We start from the raw sequence: 16074 nt of genomic DNA, 5'->3' as shown, positions 1-16074 counted from the left end.
GGCTCCAGCTGGAGCTCTCCAAAGTCGCCCAGACACAATGATATGAAGGCTTATCAAGGTGAAAGCTCCCTTGGGCAGAGAGCAAGTAACAGAGCAAGAGCTGTTAGCAGGAAGCGCAGTTTGTACATGAAAGAGTATTTATTGAAAACATGGTTACGGACAGGAAGCTCTTGGTTGCTCTCAGGTTACAATCTTGGTTCACAACTGGAAGTGTTACTTTTCTTCTTTTTTGGCCTCCAATTTTATTTTCTCTCAAACATACCATCCTAGGATTGGTAGATCTTATATAAATATATATACACGTCTGTATAAGTATGGCCTATAATAAAGAAAATATATAGTACACTCTTCATTGGGCAGTACCTACCATGCCAGGCCACCAAGACTGAATGCCACTGTGTTCACTATGGCCAAGGAGAGAGGCTGTGCGTGTGGTTTACAAGCGCGGCAGCACCAGGGACGCCCCATTGGCACAGCTGTGGCCGCAGCCAGCTCCCTGAAATCATGGCCAATGGCAGGGACCACAGCGCGGGAAATGGGGAGGAAGGGAAGGCAAACTTCCTGAGGTCTGGAAAAACCGGAGGAAAGCAAACCGGAGGGGGCTGCAATTCAGGGTAGGTGGGACATTTCTCCAGGAGAAGGAAGAGATATAAGTACGGGGGCAGGGGAATGGAATCGAGTGACCTCACTACAGTCTGGGCCCAGGCTCCTCTGGGCGCTCTCGGCAGTTTCTTGAGATTAAGAGGATGGGACTTAGCCCTCACGTCTTTGACTTGCCAGGATGAGAGACTGAGAGCTTGGAGAAAGAAATTTCCATCTGCCCAGACAACTGCGTGGGCAAGAGACCTGGTGGCTCCAGAGATCAGAGATGTTAGAGCCAAACCCCAGCAGCAGCAGCATGTTGGCCCTTGGGAGGCTGAGGGAACCCTCACAAAGATGGCCAAAGCGCGGGCAAGCCTCTGCTTAGCTCTGAGACACAGATACGGGTCACCCCAGGGCAGCCTCTCCAAGGCTCTCCACACGCCCAGCACGTCTGTCCTCTGCAGGAAGCCTCTCCGGGCCAGCTCTTGCCCACATGGGGATCCAGCCAACGGGAGAGCGGGCTCAGGAAGAAAAGGTGAGTGGCTGTTGTTAAACACAGCTCAAGAAGCAGTTTCTTGGCCTGGAAGGCAACGCTACCTGCTGTTCATTCCTCACAGCCCGAACCCAGGCTCCACAGTGATGGGGCGGGCAGGGCAGCCTGCCCTCGTGACTGACCCACGGTGGGCAGGGACCAAGGAAGCTCCGGGTGGTCTGCGGTGGGGCCGAGGAATGGTTGGCATTTACTGGCCACCACGGTCACTACAGATTCTGTACAAGCGGAAGACAAGGCACCAGACTGTGAGTGTTTCTCCTGGGCCCCAAATCCCTTCCTGGGCACCGTGGCGTCTGGCTTCAGGCTCAGCCGTAGTGATAGACAAAGTCATAGCTGCTGGGCTCCTTGGGCACTGGCGGCGGGGCTTCGGGAATCTGGATGTTCTCCAAGTCCAGGAGCCGCAGCTTCATCTCCATGCTCAGCAGCGTGTCCAGGTCGCTCTTAGTCAGCTCGCTGGACATGTCTTTCCCCAGAAGGGCACTGAGGCCGTCGATCCAGATGCAGTACTGGTGGGGGGGGGGAGCAAGTGGCAAAACGTCACATGGTGGCACCTGGTCAGCAGGAGGCCCTGCCAAGGTCCCTTTTCTAGGAGGACTCACACCAGCCTCCTTTGGTCCTCAGTACAGGCAAATCGGAGTTGGGATAATAGCACAATAGGTAAGATGGGAGGTGATCATTCACTTTCTCAAAAGACCTTTTGGTGTTTATGAGGGACTGACACTCAAACTTCCTAAGATAACATGAAATAGGATTTTTTTTAATGCAGTTAAAGAATACAGCAAAAACGAGACCTGAGAACTGGGGCATCAAGGAACTGAAATTGCCCCTGAAATTAGTATTGGGGGTTGGGAGGGGGAGGGGAGGAAATACATATTAGGTGAAAAGAGCAGGACACAAAAGGAACCACGGCGGAACCTCAATTTTGTTTCAAAAACAAAATTGAAAAAACAAACAAAAACCAGTCAATACATTAAGTACTAGAGAAACTGAACTTGAGGGAATGACAAGAGGGAATAACAGAATTCTCAACCCATCCTTCCCTCCTCCTCCTGTTCCATCCTTCTCGTGTTTCTGCCCACCTGGCTAGTTCTGCCCACCTGCTAGTTCTCCATTTCTTTTCAATAAAACCCAGCTGGCAGCTCAGGCCCCTGACTAAGCGGCTCCTGCTCCAGAGCCCCGCCCCTAGCTTCCTCTGATGGCTCTTGGCGATCACCAGACATGTGTGGTCTCAACCGCAGTGACTCATTTAACATCTAGCATCTTCCAACCCTGCAGATGAGCCCAACCCATGTCAGCAGGACCAGACCCGTATGGCCCGATCCACTACACGTGGAAGGAGGAGCCCTGAGCGGGGAGGACCTGTCAGATACATTGGGGAAGTGGTTACACAGCAACTGCAAAGGGACAACTTCTGCCAGTCCCAGGCAAATAAGTTATCCCTGGTTGGCCCTGTCTTTCTAATGACAACCTACAGCTACTGCTGAGGAGTCACCTGGAGAGCCTGGCTCAGGCGGAAGGACCCCCAGGTGACAGATCCTCGGCTATGGCTATGGCCCCCTGCCTTTACGGGGACGTTCCTGTTCTGCCCACTCCTCCCCGCCAGCTGAAGTGTCACAGGGAGGGCTCGGCAGTCCAAGGCAGTGTCACCGCTCACCTCATACTTATTAGGTGCAATGAAGTTTAAGGTCTCATCAGGGTCATACAGGATGGAGAAAGCCAATTCCAACACCTCCTGAAGGACAAAGGTTTCGGTTACTTGGAGCAACGGACCGGCCTGGGCTCTGCACACCAAGATCTTGACCAAAGTCCTAGTAACTTGGCACCATCACCAAATGTGCTGATTCAGATGTGACCCAAGGCACGCACGTAAGAGTGGCTGGAGATGGGGCCCAGTGGTGATCAAGCTCAACCTGCCCACTCCCCACCCAAGTCACGCCTAAGATGTGGTGATTCCTTTAAGATTGGAGAAGCGTCACTCCTCAACACTCAGGAGCTTTGAATGTCAGAGTCCAAGACTGTGTGTCACCTTAAATATGTATCTTGGTTGTTAAACTGAAAGTCTCAACAGTTTAAAAAAACCACAATAGCAAAAGCAAATTGTGGCCAAAGATGGGACAACTTGAGCATCAACAACATAACTGTAATGGATTGAAACAAACATAATTTGCTTAAACCCTTGAGTTCATACTAATACTAAAAACCAAACCAAAATAGACACAAAATTGGTCACTGTTGGATGCTACCAGGGAACTACCTCCTTGTTTTAAAAGTGGGTACATGAAAGGGAAGAATCAAGCATTCATCCTCCTTTCTCATCACTGGGAAACCAACAGCAGATGATGGCAAGCTCCTCTTTAGAGAAGTAGTTCAGTTAATAAATGAAAAGGACTGACTGCATTAGAATATCACTCGCTTGCAAACCTGCATTGACTAATGGGACGAGGCACTGAGCACCCACCGTGTGCTAACATCACAAAAAGAGAGACACCACATGTTATGTGTCTCTTGATAAAACACTATCAGCTAGGAAGTGTCTTAAAAAAAAAAAAAAGAAAAAGGTCAAGCCTGAACTGGATCAAGCCTCTAGATCTCTCTACCAATTTACAGATCTGGGACAGAGGAACAAGTTAAACGACACCATGGGGAGACAATCAGCAAATTTCAGAGTCCGGGAAACTACCCAATAAGCAATCTGGTTTCTTCATCTAATAAACTGCGAAGAGAAAAAAAAAAAAGATAGAAAGGAAAAGATGGAGGAGAAACTTACGAATTAAGAAACTTAGAAGACTAATCATAATGTGTTAGCTCTTATTTGGATTCTGATTTAGCAAACAAAATGGGGATGTGTATACGTGCGTGTATTAAGTACATTTACATATTTCTATACAGAGAAATTATGACATTTGTAAGACAATGAGTGGAAATGGAAACATCAATGGACTCTCTGACATTCAATAACAACTTTTTATTTCTTCTTAGGTGTGATAATGGTATTGTGATTATGCTAAAAGATTATGTTTTAATCTAGAGATACATTGTAAATATTTACAGATGAAACGACGCAATACGTGACGTTTTCTTCAAAGTAATAAGGGAGAGAGACAAGGGGGTGGGTAGAATTTGCCATGGTTGTTGTGGCTGGGAGATGCGTATATGGGGGGGTCTACCTACTTTTGTTTGTGTATGTTCAGACTTGTTCTTCAGGGAGCACTCAGGACTAACTTGAAGAGACAGAATGAGGGCGAGAGCAGGCACCATGACAGTGACCGACCTCTCCAGGTGTCACCGTGACTCAGGCTCAGGACTGCTTTACACTCACCTTGTTCTGTTTCAGAGCACTTTTCTCTTTCATGTGGGGACAATCTTTCCCAGTGACAATGGCCTTAATGTCTGCAACAGGAACTGAGAAGTGAAGGCAATTAGTCTCTGGAAGCGTTCTGCTGCAAGCTGGCTGTCGCTGTGGTGCTAGAGAAGCCCCAGCCCCCAGACTCAAAGGGCTGTATTAGCCCAGGGAGCGGGGCCTTGTATTGTCCCGTCCTCCGTGGTCACTTCCCATGGACCATGGCCTGCTGGGCTGTGTCAAATCTAACTGGGGGTCAGTTCAGGGCGTTTGGATTGTCTCCCTAAGGCTGGGCCTCTGCCCCTCACCTCACCTGCACTCACAGTAATGACGACGACAACCCCACAGCAAACAGCAGTGGCAGCACCGACCAGTTTCGCTTGCTACCTGCCCACCACTGTTCTAAGTGCTTTACATACACGCCTCGTTCAATCCTCGCATGAGGGGTGTGTGGCTACTATTCCCACTCGGCAGAAGAAACCAAGCAGAGGGGACAATGAACTTGCAATGAATTAGAATTAGCGGCAAAGCCAGGATTTGAATCCAGGAAGTCTGCTCTTAACCACCGCCTTTCAACTTAGTCTTGTCTCTCCCTTTACGATCTGCAAAACCTAGCTCTGATCTCGCTGAATTCGCCCAACAGCTCTGTGAGGTCGGCCAGGTAGAGGTGACCTGTGACAGATGAGGAAAGGGGCCCAGAGTGACAACTGGCTCGAGACCAGAGAATCCGTTTGGAACAGCCAGGAGGAGAACTCTCCTGACGTGGAGGTCAGCTCCCAGGACACACCAACAAAGACATGAACCTACTTTTCTCCTGCAGGGATTCAAATGTCACCTCCCCTTGAGGGTTGTCATCCAAGTCACCATAGTGCAGGACCTTGTGGTTCAGTGCCAGGCGGCAGTACCAGAAACGCTCTGCAACACAAGGGAAGCCAAGCAGCTGAGCCAAAAGATAGTTCTGGGCAAGGCCTGGGCACGCAGAGGGCAAAGGATGGCTTGTTCCCTGCCTGCTCCCTGCAGGGTCCGCCCAGGCAGGCTCCCTGCCCGGGCAGTGGCTCTGCGGCCCAGGACCCCCTTACCTTGCCTGCGGCGATTCCCAATCTTTCGGAAGCTGCTGCCCTCACAGAGTCGGTTCAGGCGCTGCTGCTTGATCAGTTCAAGGATCTCGGGCTGGATCTTCTCCCTCAGCTCCCTGGGGTAGACGTGCACCAGAGGGAGGCGAGGGTCAGGGTGGAGCTCTTGACAGAACGCAGAGCTGGGGCTGCCCCCCCCCCACTCCCTGGATTGCACTTACACAATGGGTGGGGACTGAAAGTCATCCTGGCTCATCCTCTCGGACTGGCGCAGTCGCAGAATCTCAGAGTAGCTCAGGCTACGCAGTTTGCTCTTGAACTGATCCAAAGAGCTGGGCTTGGAGGGCAGAGCGCGAGTGATCTGCTCTCGGACCACCTGCATAACCTAAAGGGAGAGGAAGAAGGCGGCCATCTCGCACCAGCTCTGACACATGGACAGGCTGCCATGGCTCTGCCCTTGCCCGGGGTCTGCAGCACAGCAGGAACTACAGCTATCTGCCGGGGGAACAAGAGCACCCATTTTCTAAGGCCCCCTTCTTTCATGGTTATTTAAGACAAAATGACTGATGCAGACAAATGCTTCATTCCTCATACATTTCAGTTAGTCAGCGGTGTGGTGGAAGGAGCATAGGTTTCTGGAGTCAGAGAGAAATGGGTTCAGATCGTGACTCCGTCCCTTAATCTGTTCCTTGAGCAAATCACTTAACATCCTCAGATCTCCATCTACTCTTTAGAGCAAAAGAAAGGAAGACGGATCTTCTGACACATGTTGCCTGAAAGACCTGAGAAGCTATCGGGAGGCACGGAGCCTGGCACACTGTATTCAAAAACGTGTTACTTCCCCTCAAACAACAACAGGTAAAGAAAAAACCAGGACATCACACTGCACATCCAGTCAGCGCTCCACCAATGAAGGAAAAATCTATAGGGAAAAAAAAGACTAGAGGGAAACACATAAAATTACCATCACCGGGTGGTGGAATTACAGAATACTTTTTCTTCTTTGTACTTTCCAAATGTTTTACAATGAGATGACAGCTTCAAAATACTCGGCTCCTAGGCGATCAGTTTTGGAGGGCCCAGCGGTGCTCTACAGAGACGGGGCCTCGGGAAGCCTCGAGAATGACTCCCACGACTCGCACATCAGGGTCTCTCTGACCTCTCCCTGACATTCCCAGTTCCCAAAACTGCAACAGTTCCTGCACACAGTAGGTGCTCAGTAAACCACAGCTATCATTGCTACGCTTATCCTCTTGTTCCTTAAGGAAGACAGGAGGGGCAAGTACTGTCTCCACTGTACAAATGAGGAAACCCCAGCACCAAGGGAAAGACAACTACTCAAGGTGACAGAGGACTGAGGCTCTCCAATGCCTTGGCCTTGTGACTCAATGCTGCGAAACAAGCTGGTTTTCCAGTTCAGGGATTCGCCAGGCGCTGGCCAGCTGTCACGGACTGTCACGGGGGATCTCAGCCCGTGGCCGCAGAGCTCTGCGACCCTGACCTTGTTGAAGTCCTCGGCCGTTGCCCTCATCTCCTTCCAGGTCTTGTTCAATAGCTGGATGCAGATTCCAAAGAGCTCTTCAAAGGCTCGGTCGTGGGTGAAGAACATGGGGTGGTAGTCGTTGCGCCCTTCGTTTGCTGTGGAAGAAGAGAAATGGGGAAAGGCTGAGCTGGGGGCTCCTGTCCAGGACCTCTGGACCCTCTGCCCCAAAGCCGCCTGGAACAACACCTGAGCGGGGACTGGACCTAAGGAGTGCGGGATGGGCCCCTCCCCACTTCCTTAGCTTTTTTCTCTGGGGCGCTTGCTCTTGGTCTGGCTGTATCGTGTCACAGCCTCAGCTAGTCCTTACACACGGGAGTAAGTGGATGGTGGCACAGCTCTCAAACCCCTTCAAACTGCCAGCTCAAACAAAGCAAGAGCCAAGGTCCCTATTAACAAGGCTACGGTGGATTACAGCGCACGCAGGTGGTTTTTTAAAAAGCAGCCCACGGACACCTAACTTTATAACCTGTGCCTCACCAGGCTCCTGGTTACAAGGCCTGGCTGAAGGAAGAGGGGCTGCACAGACTTACGTAGTTCCCCAACCTGGAGGATTTCACAGAGCATTTTGGTGAGCTCGATGGCACTGCGGCCAAAGGGGCATTCGTGTTTGTCTTCTCGGCTGCTGTTCTCCAAGACGATCTGGGGGGGAGAGGCAGGCAGGAGGAGGGAGGTGAGGGACGGAAGCCAGACCTGTGGCCCCAGGACCGAGAAAGCGGGCCCCCAGCCTTTACCCGGATGTAGGTGTCCTGATGGACTTTAGCCAAGTACAGCATGTTGTCCAAGGCCAGCATTCCGGGAGGAGTCTGGGTGAAGTCCATTGCTGGGTTGATATGGTTCTGGGCGAACGGAGAAGACAGATTTGAGACTTGGTAGTCTCCCTGTGTGCAGTGCCACCTGAGGGTTGGCCGCTGGCATCGCGTGCCTACCTCTGTCCTAATGCCCACCCCCACCACGACTCTGTGAGCTCCTGACCACTGAGCCGCGGCTGACTCATCTTGACCATGGCCCCTAGCACACCCTGGACACTGAGTAGGTTCACAACAAATATTTAACTGATTTAACTCTATCCTTTAGCTATATCCTATCACACAGTACTCACTCCAGCTTTTCAGAGAACCCCCTGCTTTGGGGAGAGGTCCACTCTCTACCCTCTGGCTGACCTCCTGGGCCTTCCTACAGATGGGTTTGTTTCACAGGCCAAATGTTGCACATGAACTTGTGACTCTGCCACAGCCAAGGAAAATAAGCGGCAAGGCCCTTCCAGCTGCTTAGTGTCATCTATGCCAGGGCCACCACTGCGAAGAAGGGGTTCTCGGGGCTCTGTCTGGATGGGCCCTGTGACTTCCTGTCAGGGGAGAAGGCCCACCAACGTCCGTGCTTGGGGAAACTCACAGTAAATCCCAGCATTTTGTAGTCCTTGGTATACATGGCTTTGCGTTTTTCAGTCCCACTCCCAGGGACACTGCTCGGGTCAGACTCCGCGTCAAATGCAATCCTCCGCAGTTCAAATATAATGTCTCTCTGAGCCTGACAGGTGGAACCGACAGACAGTCAGCCGGTGATGAGGCAACCAAGGGAAGCGGGAAAAGGAAGGGCTGGTCAGGCTTTTCTGGGTAGAACTCTGGCCCCGACGGGTCTGAGGAGGGAGCACCTCTGCCTTAGCAGAGGGGGACTTGGCCCACAGGGTCACCCATCAATGCGAGATCACAGGGAGGCGCACAGCTCCCAGAGCAGACACAAACCATTCTGCAGACACAACCAAGCACGATCCCTGGCACGCAGCAGGCACCAGGGCACGCAGCAGGCATGCAATACACAGCCTGAGGGCGGAATGAACCACATCAAACAGCGCACAATTTAAGCCAGGACAGCTCTGCCCCACTTAGCACCTACCTGGTCATTGGGGTCCATCTTGGTCATCATCCGTTCTTCCAGAAGGTTAAAGGTCAGGACTTGCAGGACATACAGCTGATGGGCCATCTCGGTTTTGATTGGGCGATTTCCCCGGATCACATGCTAGAAAAAGCAAAGCAGGGAGCCGGGGGCTGAACTGATTTTCTCTTACTGAAGTGTCACATCCATGCTGGTGAAAAAAAGCAAGTATGCTGGGCAGGGAACAGGACTTTCCTCCCACACATGGGGACTTCATGTTCTAGAAGGGGACGGAACATGAATGGCTTGATTCAGGCAGAGATGCTTCACTGCGTGCCCAGAGGGCACCATCCTTTTTTCTGCACTCCCCTGGCCTGGGAAGGTAGATTGAAAGGTGGAGGTTGCACCCGGCCACACCAAAGAGGATGGAGGCTACCCCGTTAAGGTTACGATATGGGCAATCAGCAGCTGGACCTTACTCCAACCGGGTAAGTAATGACTGGTCCCAATCAGGTAAGGAATTACTAGTCTCAGTTTGGACCAGCCACACTTCCAAGTATTCAACAGCCTCATGTGGCTGGTTAGTGGCTACCAAAGCAGACTGCACAGGTCTAAAGTAATGGCTCACTCAATCCAAGACAATAGACAGTATGCACGGAGAAGATTCGCTTGTAGAATTAGACACTATGGATCTTTTATCTTCCTTTAGAAAAATAAAATGCTTTGGATGGCCTCACCAAGTAGAGAGGCTTTAGAAAAGGTCCTTTTCTTGAAGTGGTATCAAGACACCTGCACAGAGGGGGGAATCCAACACTCCTTGTCCAACGGCTGCGCCCCCCGCCCTTTCTCAGCAGTGCATGCCCCCCTCCCTGCATCCCTCCCTTTCCTCCAACTCTGTCCTCCTGGCTCTTTCCCCAGGGCCCCTCGCAGTTCATCAGCCCCTCCCTCTGTCCCTCTGATGCCCACCCCTCTTCTCTCGTGCTGTCCCTGTCTTTTCCCTTGCACGCTCCATCTCCCTGTGTCCCCCCAGGTGGATCGATGCTCCGTGCCGTTCTGGTCTCCAGCTGTCCTGGTCTCACTCCCACACGAGCCTGCCCTTTCCCGCTTGTATCGCTCTGGTGTTTCTTGCCCCCGCTCTTTATCCCACCACCATCTTGAATCCCGTCACTCTTGGTCTTTTCTCCTCCAAAGGAGACTCTTGTCCAGTGTCCCACACGAACCACCGCCGTGTCCTTCGTGTTCTCTTACTCAGTCTAGCTGTGTCTCTCGAGCTGTGCTGTCCAATATGGTAGCCACCAGCCATACGCGCTTATTTGCATTTAAGTCCGTTAATATTAATTTAAGTCCTTTAATATTAATTTAAGTTGAAAATTCGGGTCCTCAGTAACACTAGCCCCGTTTGAAGCTTAAGCGGCACGCGTGCCTCGTGGCGACCAGCCGATGACAGAGCAGATGTGGGACACTTCCATTAGCACAGCAAGTTCTGCTGGACAGCCCCGCCCTCGCGCCGCGAAGCCATGATCAGTACAGCTTTCGCGCTCCCTTTAACTTTGAGATCAGCTCTCTCTAGAGCCTGCTCTGGCTTGAGATGGTTAGGCCTGTGCAGTTCAGTTTGGTAGCTACTGGCCACAGGTGGCTGCTGAACACTTGAAATCTGGCTAGTCCAAAGCGAGAAGTGCTGTAAACACAAAATATACACCGGACCACAGAGCCTTCGTAGGAAAAAGGAAAATAGATGATATTTCGTTAATGTTTTCCTCTATTGATTACATGTTGAAATCATACTATTTTGGATATATTGGATTAAATTACATATATTCTTGAAATTAACTTTCCCTATTCCTATTTTTTAATTTTTAATTTTTTTTAAAGGAAGGTATTTCTTTTTTTAAATTTTTATTTATTTTAAGTGTGTTTTTCCGGGACCCATCAGTTCCAAGTCAAGTAGTTGTTTCAATCCAGTTGTGGAGGGCGCAGCTCACAGTGGCCCATGTGGGGATCGAACCGGCAACCTTGTTAAGAGCACCGCGCTCGGACCAACTGAGCTAACCGGCCGCCACCCACATTCCTTTTTATAATGTTGTTGCCACACATGGCTAGTGGCTCCCATTCTGGACAGTGCTTCCCCAACTGCAGAAATTTCTACTGGACAAGGCTACTCCTATCTCTTACTAGAGGGCGTGCTAATGCCCTCATGCCCTCTCTCCTGAGCCCTCTCTAGCTCCCTGTGTCCTGTTCGCTCCCTTTGTCTCTTTAGCAAGAGCTCTCTCCTCTCACTCAGTCTCAGTGTCTTTCTCCATCCCCCCTAAGCTTACTTTTCATTCTCTGCTGGCTTCTCCTCCCCACCTAGCTTGCCTTCCTCCCTCCCCCCCGTCTCTCATTGTCTGGGGGCTTTTTTAGCCATTGCTCTTCTGTCTCTTCCACACCTCCTCTTTGCTTCACTCTGAGCCTTTTCCTGTCTCTGTTGTTCCCTCGCTCTGCCACTCTGATTGCTCCCTACCTGTCTACCCCTATTCCTTCCTCCTCACCTCTCCACTTTACAGAGAGGTTCAAGTTAATGTGATATTGGTTTTCACTCACTTTAATCCCCCTTTCTCAAACTTAGACATATCCTAGCGTGAAGGAATTATTCTAGCCACCAACAGCTTAAAGCAGTACAGCGCCACACAGATGAGTTAGAGACGCCGAGGTTTTATCTGAAGCCTTATTTGACTGCCAGATCCTCAAGGCCTATGCTCTGTGGCTTGACTCAGTTAAATCTGGGACTTAAGGGACCATGCACCGGCCACTTCCTAGCAGACTGTTTGAGCCCTGAGTCCTGACACTGAACTGTCTTCTGTGGTGGAATCTTTGCTTGTCACAGGGTTTGTCCAGAAATGAGCGGAACTTCTAACCCCATTCAGGTAAATGGTAAGCCTCGAAATTCATTCAATTTCCCCCAGAAGGGCACCCTCACTCCCACACATGTGGAGGACGGCACCCAGGACAGCTGCTCAGGAATGAGGACAAGAATGCTTGGGACCCCGCGTGCTCCTGTCACCTGCCGGCAGAGCAAGTGAGCATTTGCTCAGGTCCCTCCCACCAGGCTGGCTGTGGGGCTGTGACCAGGGAAAAGGCCAGCAGGCAGGAGCTGGTTTTGCAAGGTGAAGTCTGACAGGCTCCACGTGTTTACGTCAGCTGATTGCTGGACTTCACAAGGGCTCAGAGCCTACTTTTTCAATTGTCACCCTCGTCTCCTGCTCACAAAAAACTGCCAATATGCGTGGAGCGCATCCGCATCCCACGTGCCAGGCACCCTGCTAAGCCCTGCATATATATTAGCTCATTTAGTCCTCACATCCAGACGAGCAAATTGAAGCACACAGAAGTTAAGTGAATTGCTCAAGATCAAAGATTGGTGAACAGCAGTGGGGGCTGGTGGCTCCAAAGTTCATGCTCAGAATTAGTAAGCCTTTCACACTTGACTCCAGATTTCTCATGCTATTCCCTTCACTGTCGTCTCCTAGTTTTCCCTTGTTTTGGTAACTGATAAAATAGTCTCCTTTTAATCCAGATATTTGGCTCTCTTCCCCAGCCCTCGCTGCCCCCACCGCCCACCTCAGCTCTCTCCCACCCATATCACCGCCCTGGTAACAGGGACTTAAGACTCTGTCCAGATGCCCCCCTCCCCACCAGTTCCTACTCTGCTCTCCTCCCTCATACACAGATCTTGGAGTGTGATCTTTCTAAAATGCCAATCTGGTTATTCCACCATCCTGGTTAAATCCTCTCAGTGGCCTTGGGAAAAAGACTGAGGCCCTACTTATCAGGCCTTTGCTACCGCTGCAGCCTCAGCACAGCTCTGCCCTTGTTTCACCCATTACCCAATCACACTCTCCTTCTCGGTGCCAGCTGCCCACTGCCTCGTGGAGCTCCTTATCCTCAGCCTTACCTCAGACAGTCCTCTGAAGGCTTCCTGACACCTCTCTTTCAATGCAGGACTGGCTGCCTCGCCTCTGAAACCTCCCAGACCACGCATCTCTAAGGAACCTGCCCACACGGTGCTATTACCATGTGTCTTTCCTACTGGACCAGAGTCTTTGAGAACAAACAGCACTGTCTTACTCACCCCTGAGAATGCCCCACACAACAACTCAGGTTGACCACTGCTGTTAGTTAAATGAATCACTTTCCTCTTTTGTGCCTATGTTAACACATTCCCTCTAGATACAAACTTTTGGAGTTGCAGGGGACAATAAACAGTACCTCCTTGAGGCTCTACAGTTCCTGGAGGGATGGCCTCCTAAAGACAATTCTGCTCGCAGAGGATTACAAAAAAAGCTTTTTACCTTAAGCAGTGTTTAATACCTATTGGTTAAGTTCCCTCTGAGTGCCCTCCCCACTCAACAGTAATTTCTATAACAGTAATAATTGCTATTAATCATAACAAAACAACAATGGTAACAAAACACAGCTTGTTCCGGGAACTTACGTTGAGAATTATGGACCGAAGGTGCTTCTGTGCAAATGCATTGGCCATATCCTATTGAGGAAGAAAAGCCAACATAAGGCAAGGTGGCAGGCACACAGCTGGGACAACTACCAAGAAGACGGTGAAGTCACAGCTCTGAAACTTTCTCTTTTAATTTTTTTTCCCTTTCAAACGAAAAGTGGGCAAATTGAAAAAAATCCATGGACCATCAAATGTATTTTATACTTTCAAAAACTCCCCCTGATTCTTTTTCGTGAGTGCAGATCAGCTCAGATAGGGCTTCCCTTCCTGGCGCGATGAACCGCGTCCTTTTCAAAGAGGGACAAAGACTGTTTTAGGACGAGACACTGTGTTACGAGGACGCCGGGCGATGGACGATGCACACGGAGCACAGAGCAGCGTGATGGATCCCAAGCCACACGCACTAGTCCAGGCAGAACCCCACCCCCCAGGCTGGAAGGGACGCTAATGAAACACGGAATGAGGAAAAGGCTTAGCCCCCTGCTCTCTCTCCAGCCCCCCAGCACTGTACCAGCAGAGCCGGGCGTGGACATCTGAAACAGTGAGTAGTACCTGATTCACTTCTGATCGGTTTAGAGAACAACATGTTGGGTGTTTTTGGGGAATTTTCCATAATAGGGTCACCTTTTTTGCTATATTTGGTTCAGATTTTGACAGTAACACTTTATTCATTTAGCACGCTCAGAAAAGTATCCTACGTAAGTGACCTCCAGGGAGCCAAGCTTTAAGGGTCCTTTCAGAACTATTACTTTGACCTATTCTTATGCAAATCTTGAAAAAAATATATTCTATACATTTATTTCGGAAGAAACTACAGTGATAATTTAATCACTGCCAAGAATGTGGCTTCCTTTAAAAGAACATTCGTTATTATTCTGTGTTGTGACACTCTGATACCCTAAAGGAGCTCTTGAAATTTGAAGCTATTTTCCTCTAAACAAAACAGTCCCAGATTACTATGCTTTTAATTTTTCTGACAGCTTTTCATAATTCTTTTGTCTCCTTCCAATGTCAGCCATCACTTCTTAATAATGTTAATTAGGATGACTTCACTTTCTAAACGGCTGCCGTAATTTAATTTTACGGATAATTGTAAATCAATTGGCGAGAGGGAGCTGTGACACGTCTCCAGGGGAGCAATATCCGTGGTACTGCCATGTCCCTCAGAGCTGGAATATGGCTGCATTTCTAGCCATAGTCCCAATAGCTGATGCCGCCAGAACCCTTTCACTTCGCATCCTCTGAGCACACACTGGCTGGAGGAGGGAGGTGGCCTAGAAACTGGCAGCTGCAGGAGGTCGGTGTGAGACTCAATCTTGTGGACAGTGAACAAAGTGGGTAAGTGCCAGGCGCCCACTGCTATAATAGAATGTAAAGGCCCTACACCAAAAGCTTCCCTGTGGTGCCGGGGGAAACCCCTCATCCTTCTCCAGGTCCTCACAGAGCCGTCCCCTCAAAAGCTCCCTCTAACCCAGAGGCGAGCATCCCGGTTCTCTTCTGTCAACTATCTCAAGCTTTTCAAATTCCCACGGTCTGCTAAGTGTCAGAAAGGGCATGGATTTACCTTTACACCTTGCGATGCATCGTGGGATCATCTAGATGAAAGTCACAGGCTATTTCTGAATCCGATCTTCCCTGGCTGAACTACAGACCCATGCAAAGGCAAGTGACAAGGGAAAGATTGGGCCACATTCCCTGGGACAGGCCTCCCTGAACCCTTTATGTGACTCTGAGCTGCGGTACGTCCCCAAGTGTCCTAACAAATGAGATGTCCAGCACGCACCCTCTGCCTGGGCCTTGGAGTTCCCTGACCATTCCCAGGAATCAGCTGTGAGATTCTTGCCCCGCTCTGACCTCCCCACCTGGAAGGGGGCCGCGGCCCTTTCCGCACAGCGACTCTACTTACAGTGACAGGCAGGTCTAGCGGATTAAGGTGCTTGTCCTGCCGGCAGAAAGCAAAAAGCACAGAGAAAAGCAGATGGAAGAATGAGCTTTGGGTTACATTCAAAACAGGACTAGGAAGGAAGAGATTAACAAAGCAAAGCCATCCAAGACAGACAAGGACAGACAGAACCACAGATGCTCCTGGTCCTCCCACTAGAATCCACTGTGAGCTTCGTACGTGATCCCACATGAATTTCAACTTAGCAAGCCCAGGGTGTTGGCAGAGACCTAAAAAGTCTGCCTTTTGTACACCCCTTGGGCGTTGACCAGAGAAATCTAGAAGGTCAGTGTTGGAAGGGCCCTTAGAGATTTTTTAATCTGGCCCATTCATTTTACAGAAAGAGAAACAGACCCAGTGAGGTTACAGCACGTGTCCAGCCAGCGGCAGGACAAGAACTTAGCCTCGGGGTGCCGCACTCTTAGGTCGGCGCTTGTTTCTCTGCCCAGCTCATTCCTGGTGTCCTCACTTGTAAACAGGGGCCTGTTTTCCCTCGTGACTGCCTCGTGAAGTAAACAGGGCAGATGTTGTCATTCCCATATAACAGGTGAGGAAACTGGGATTCAGAGAAGTACAGCTATTCGCATAATGTCACACAGCTAATTAATAGGAGAAAAAGGAAGTTTAGGACTTGGATCAGAGGATCCTTCTACATGAAACTTCATGCTAAGTCCCCT

At 50.3% G+C, this 16074-nt stretch overlaps 1 protein-coding gene across 3 annotated transcripts in view; it reads right to left on the bottom strand.

Annotated features, from left to right (window-relative positions):
- Positions 1–116: 116 nt before the first annotated feature.
- Positions 117–16074, bottom strand: part of ELMO2 (engulfment and cell motility 2) — a 35963-nt gene continuing 20005 nt past the window's right edge. Inside the window, exons 11-23 of one of the 3 annotated variants that reach the window (XM_033094679.1) lie at positions 15362–15397; positions 13435–13485; positions 8985–9107; positions 8484–8618; positions 7823–7927; positions 7622–7730; positions 7050–7186; positions 5770–5933; positions 5555–5667; positions 5283–5390; positions 4455–4537; positions 2790–2867; positions 124–1641 (exon numbers count right to left, since the gene is read on the bottom strand). In XM_033094679.1, coding sequence (XP_032950570.1) covers positions 1441–1641; positions 2790–2867; positions 4455–4537; positions 5283–5390; positions 5555–5667; positions 5770–5933; positions 7050–7186; positions 7622–7730; positions 7823–7927; positions 8484–8618; positions 8985–9107; positions 13435–13485; positions 15362–15397 — 1443 coding nt within the window. In that variant the 3' untranslated portion in view covers positions 124–1440. Of the gene's footprint in view, positions 1642–2789; positions 2868–4454; positions 4538–5282; positions 5391–5554; positions 5668–5769; positions 5934–7049; positions 7187–7621; positions 7731–7822; positions 7928–8483; positions 8619–8984; positions 9108–13434; positions 13486–15361; positions 15398–16074 lie in introns of all 3 variants that reach the window. The other 2 variants (XM_033094678.1, XM_033094681.1) reach the window with 2 other exon arrangements.

The sequence above is a fragment of the Rhinolophus ferrumequinum genome, chromosome 23 (genome assembly GCF_004115265.2).
Source record: "Rhinolophus ferrumequinum isolate MPI-CBG mRhiFer1 chromosome 23, mRhiFer1_v1.p, whole genome shotgun sequence".
NCBI classification, from domain to species: domain Eukaryota; kingdom Metazoa; phylum Chordata; class Mammalia; order Chiroptera; family Rhinolophidae; genus Rhinolophus; species Rhinolophus ferrumequinum.
Note: the sequence above shows the minus strand (reverse complement) of the source record. Positions and strands in the feature narration are given on the sequence as shown.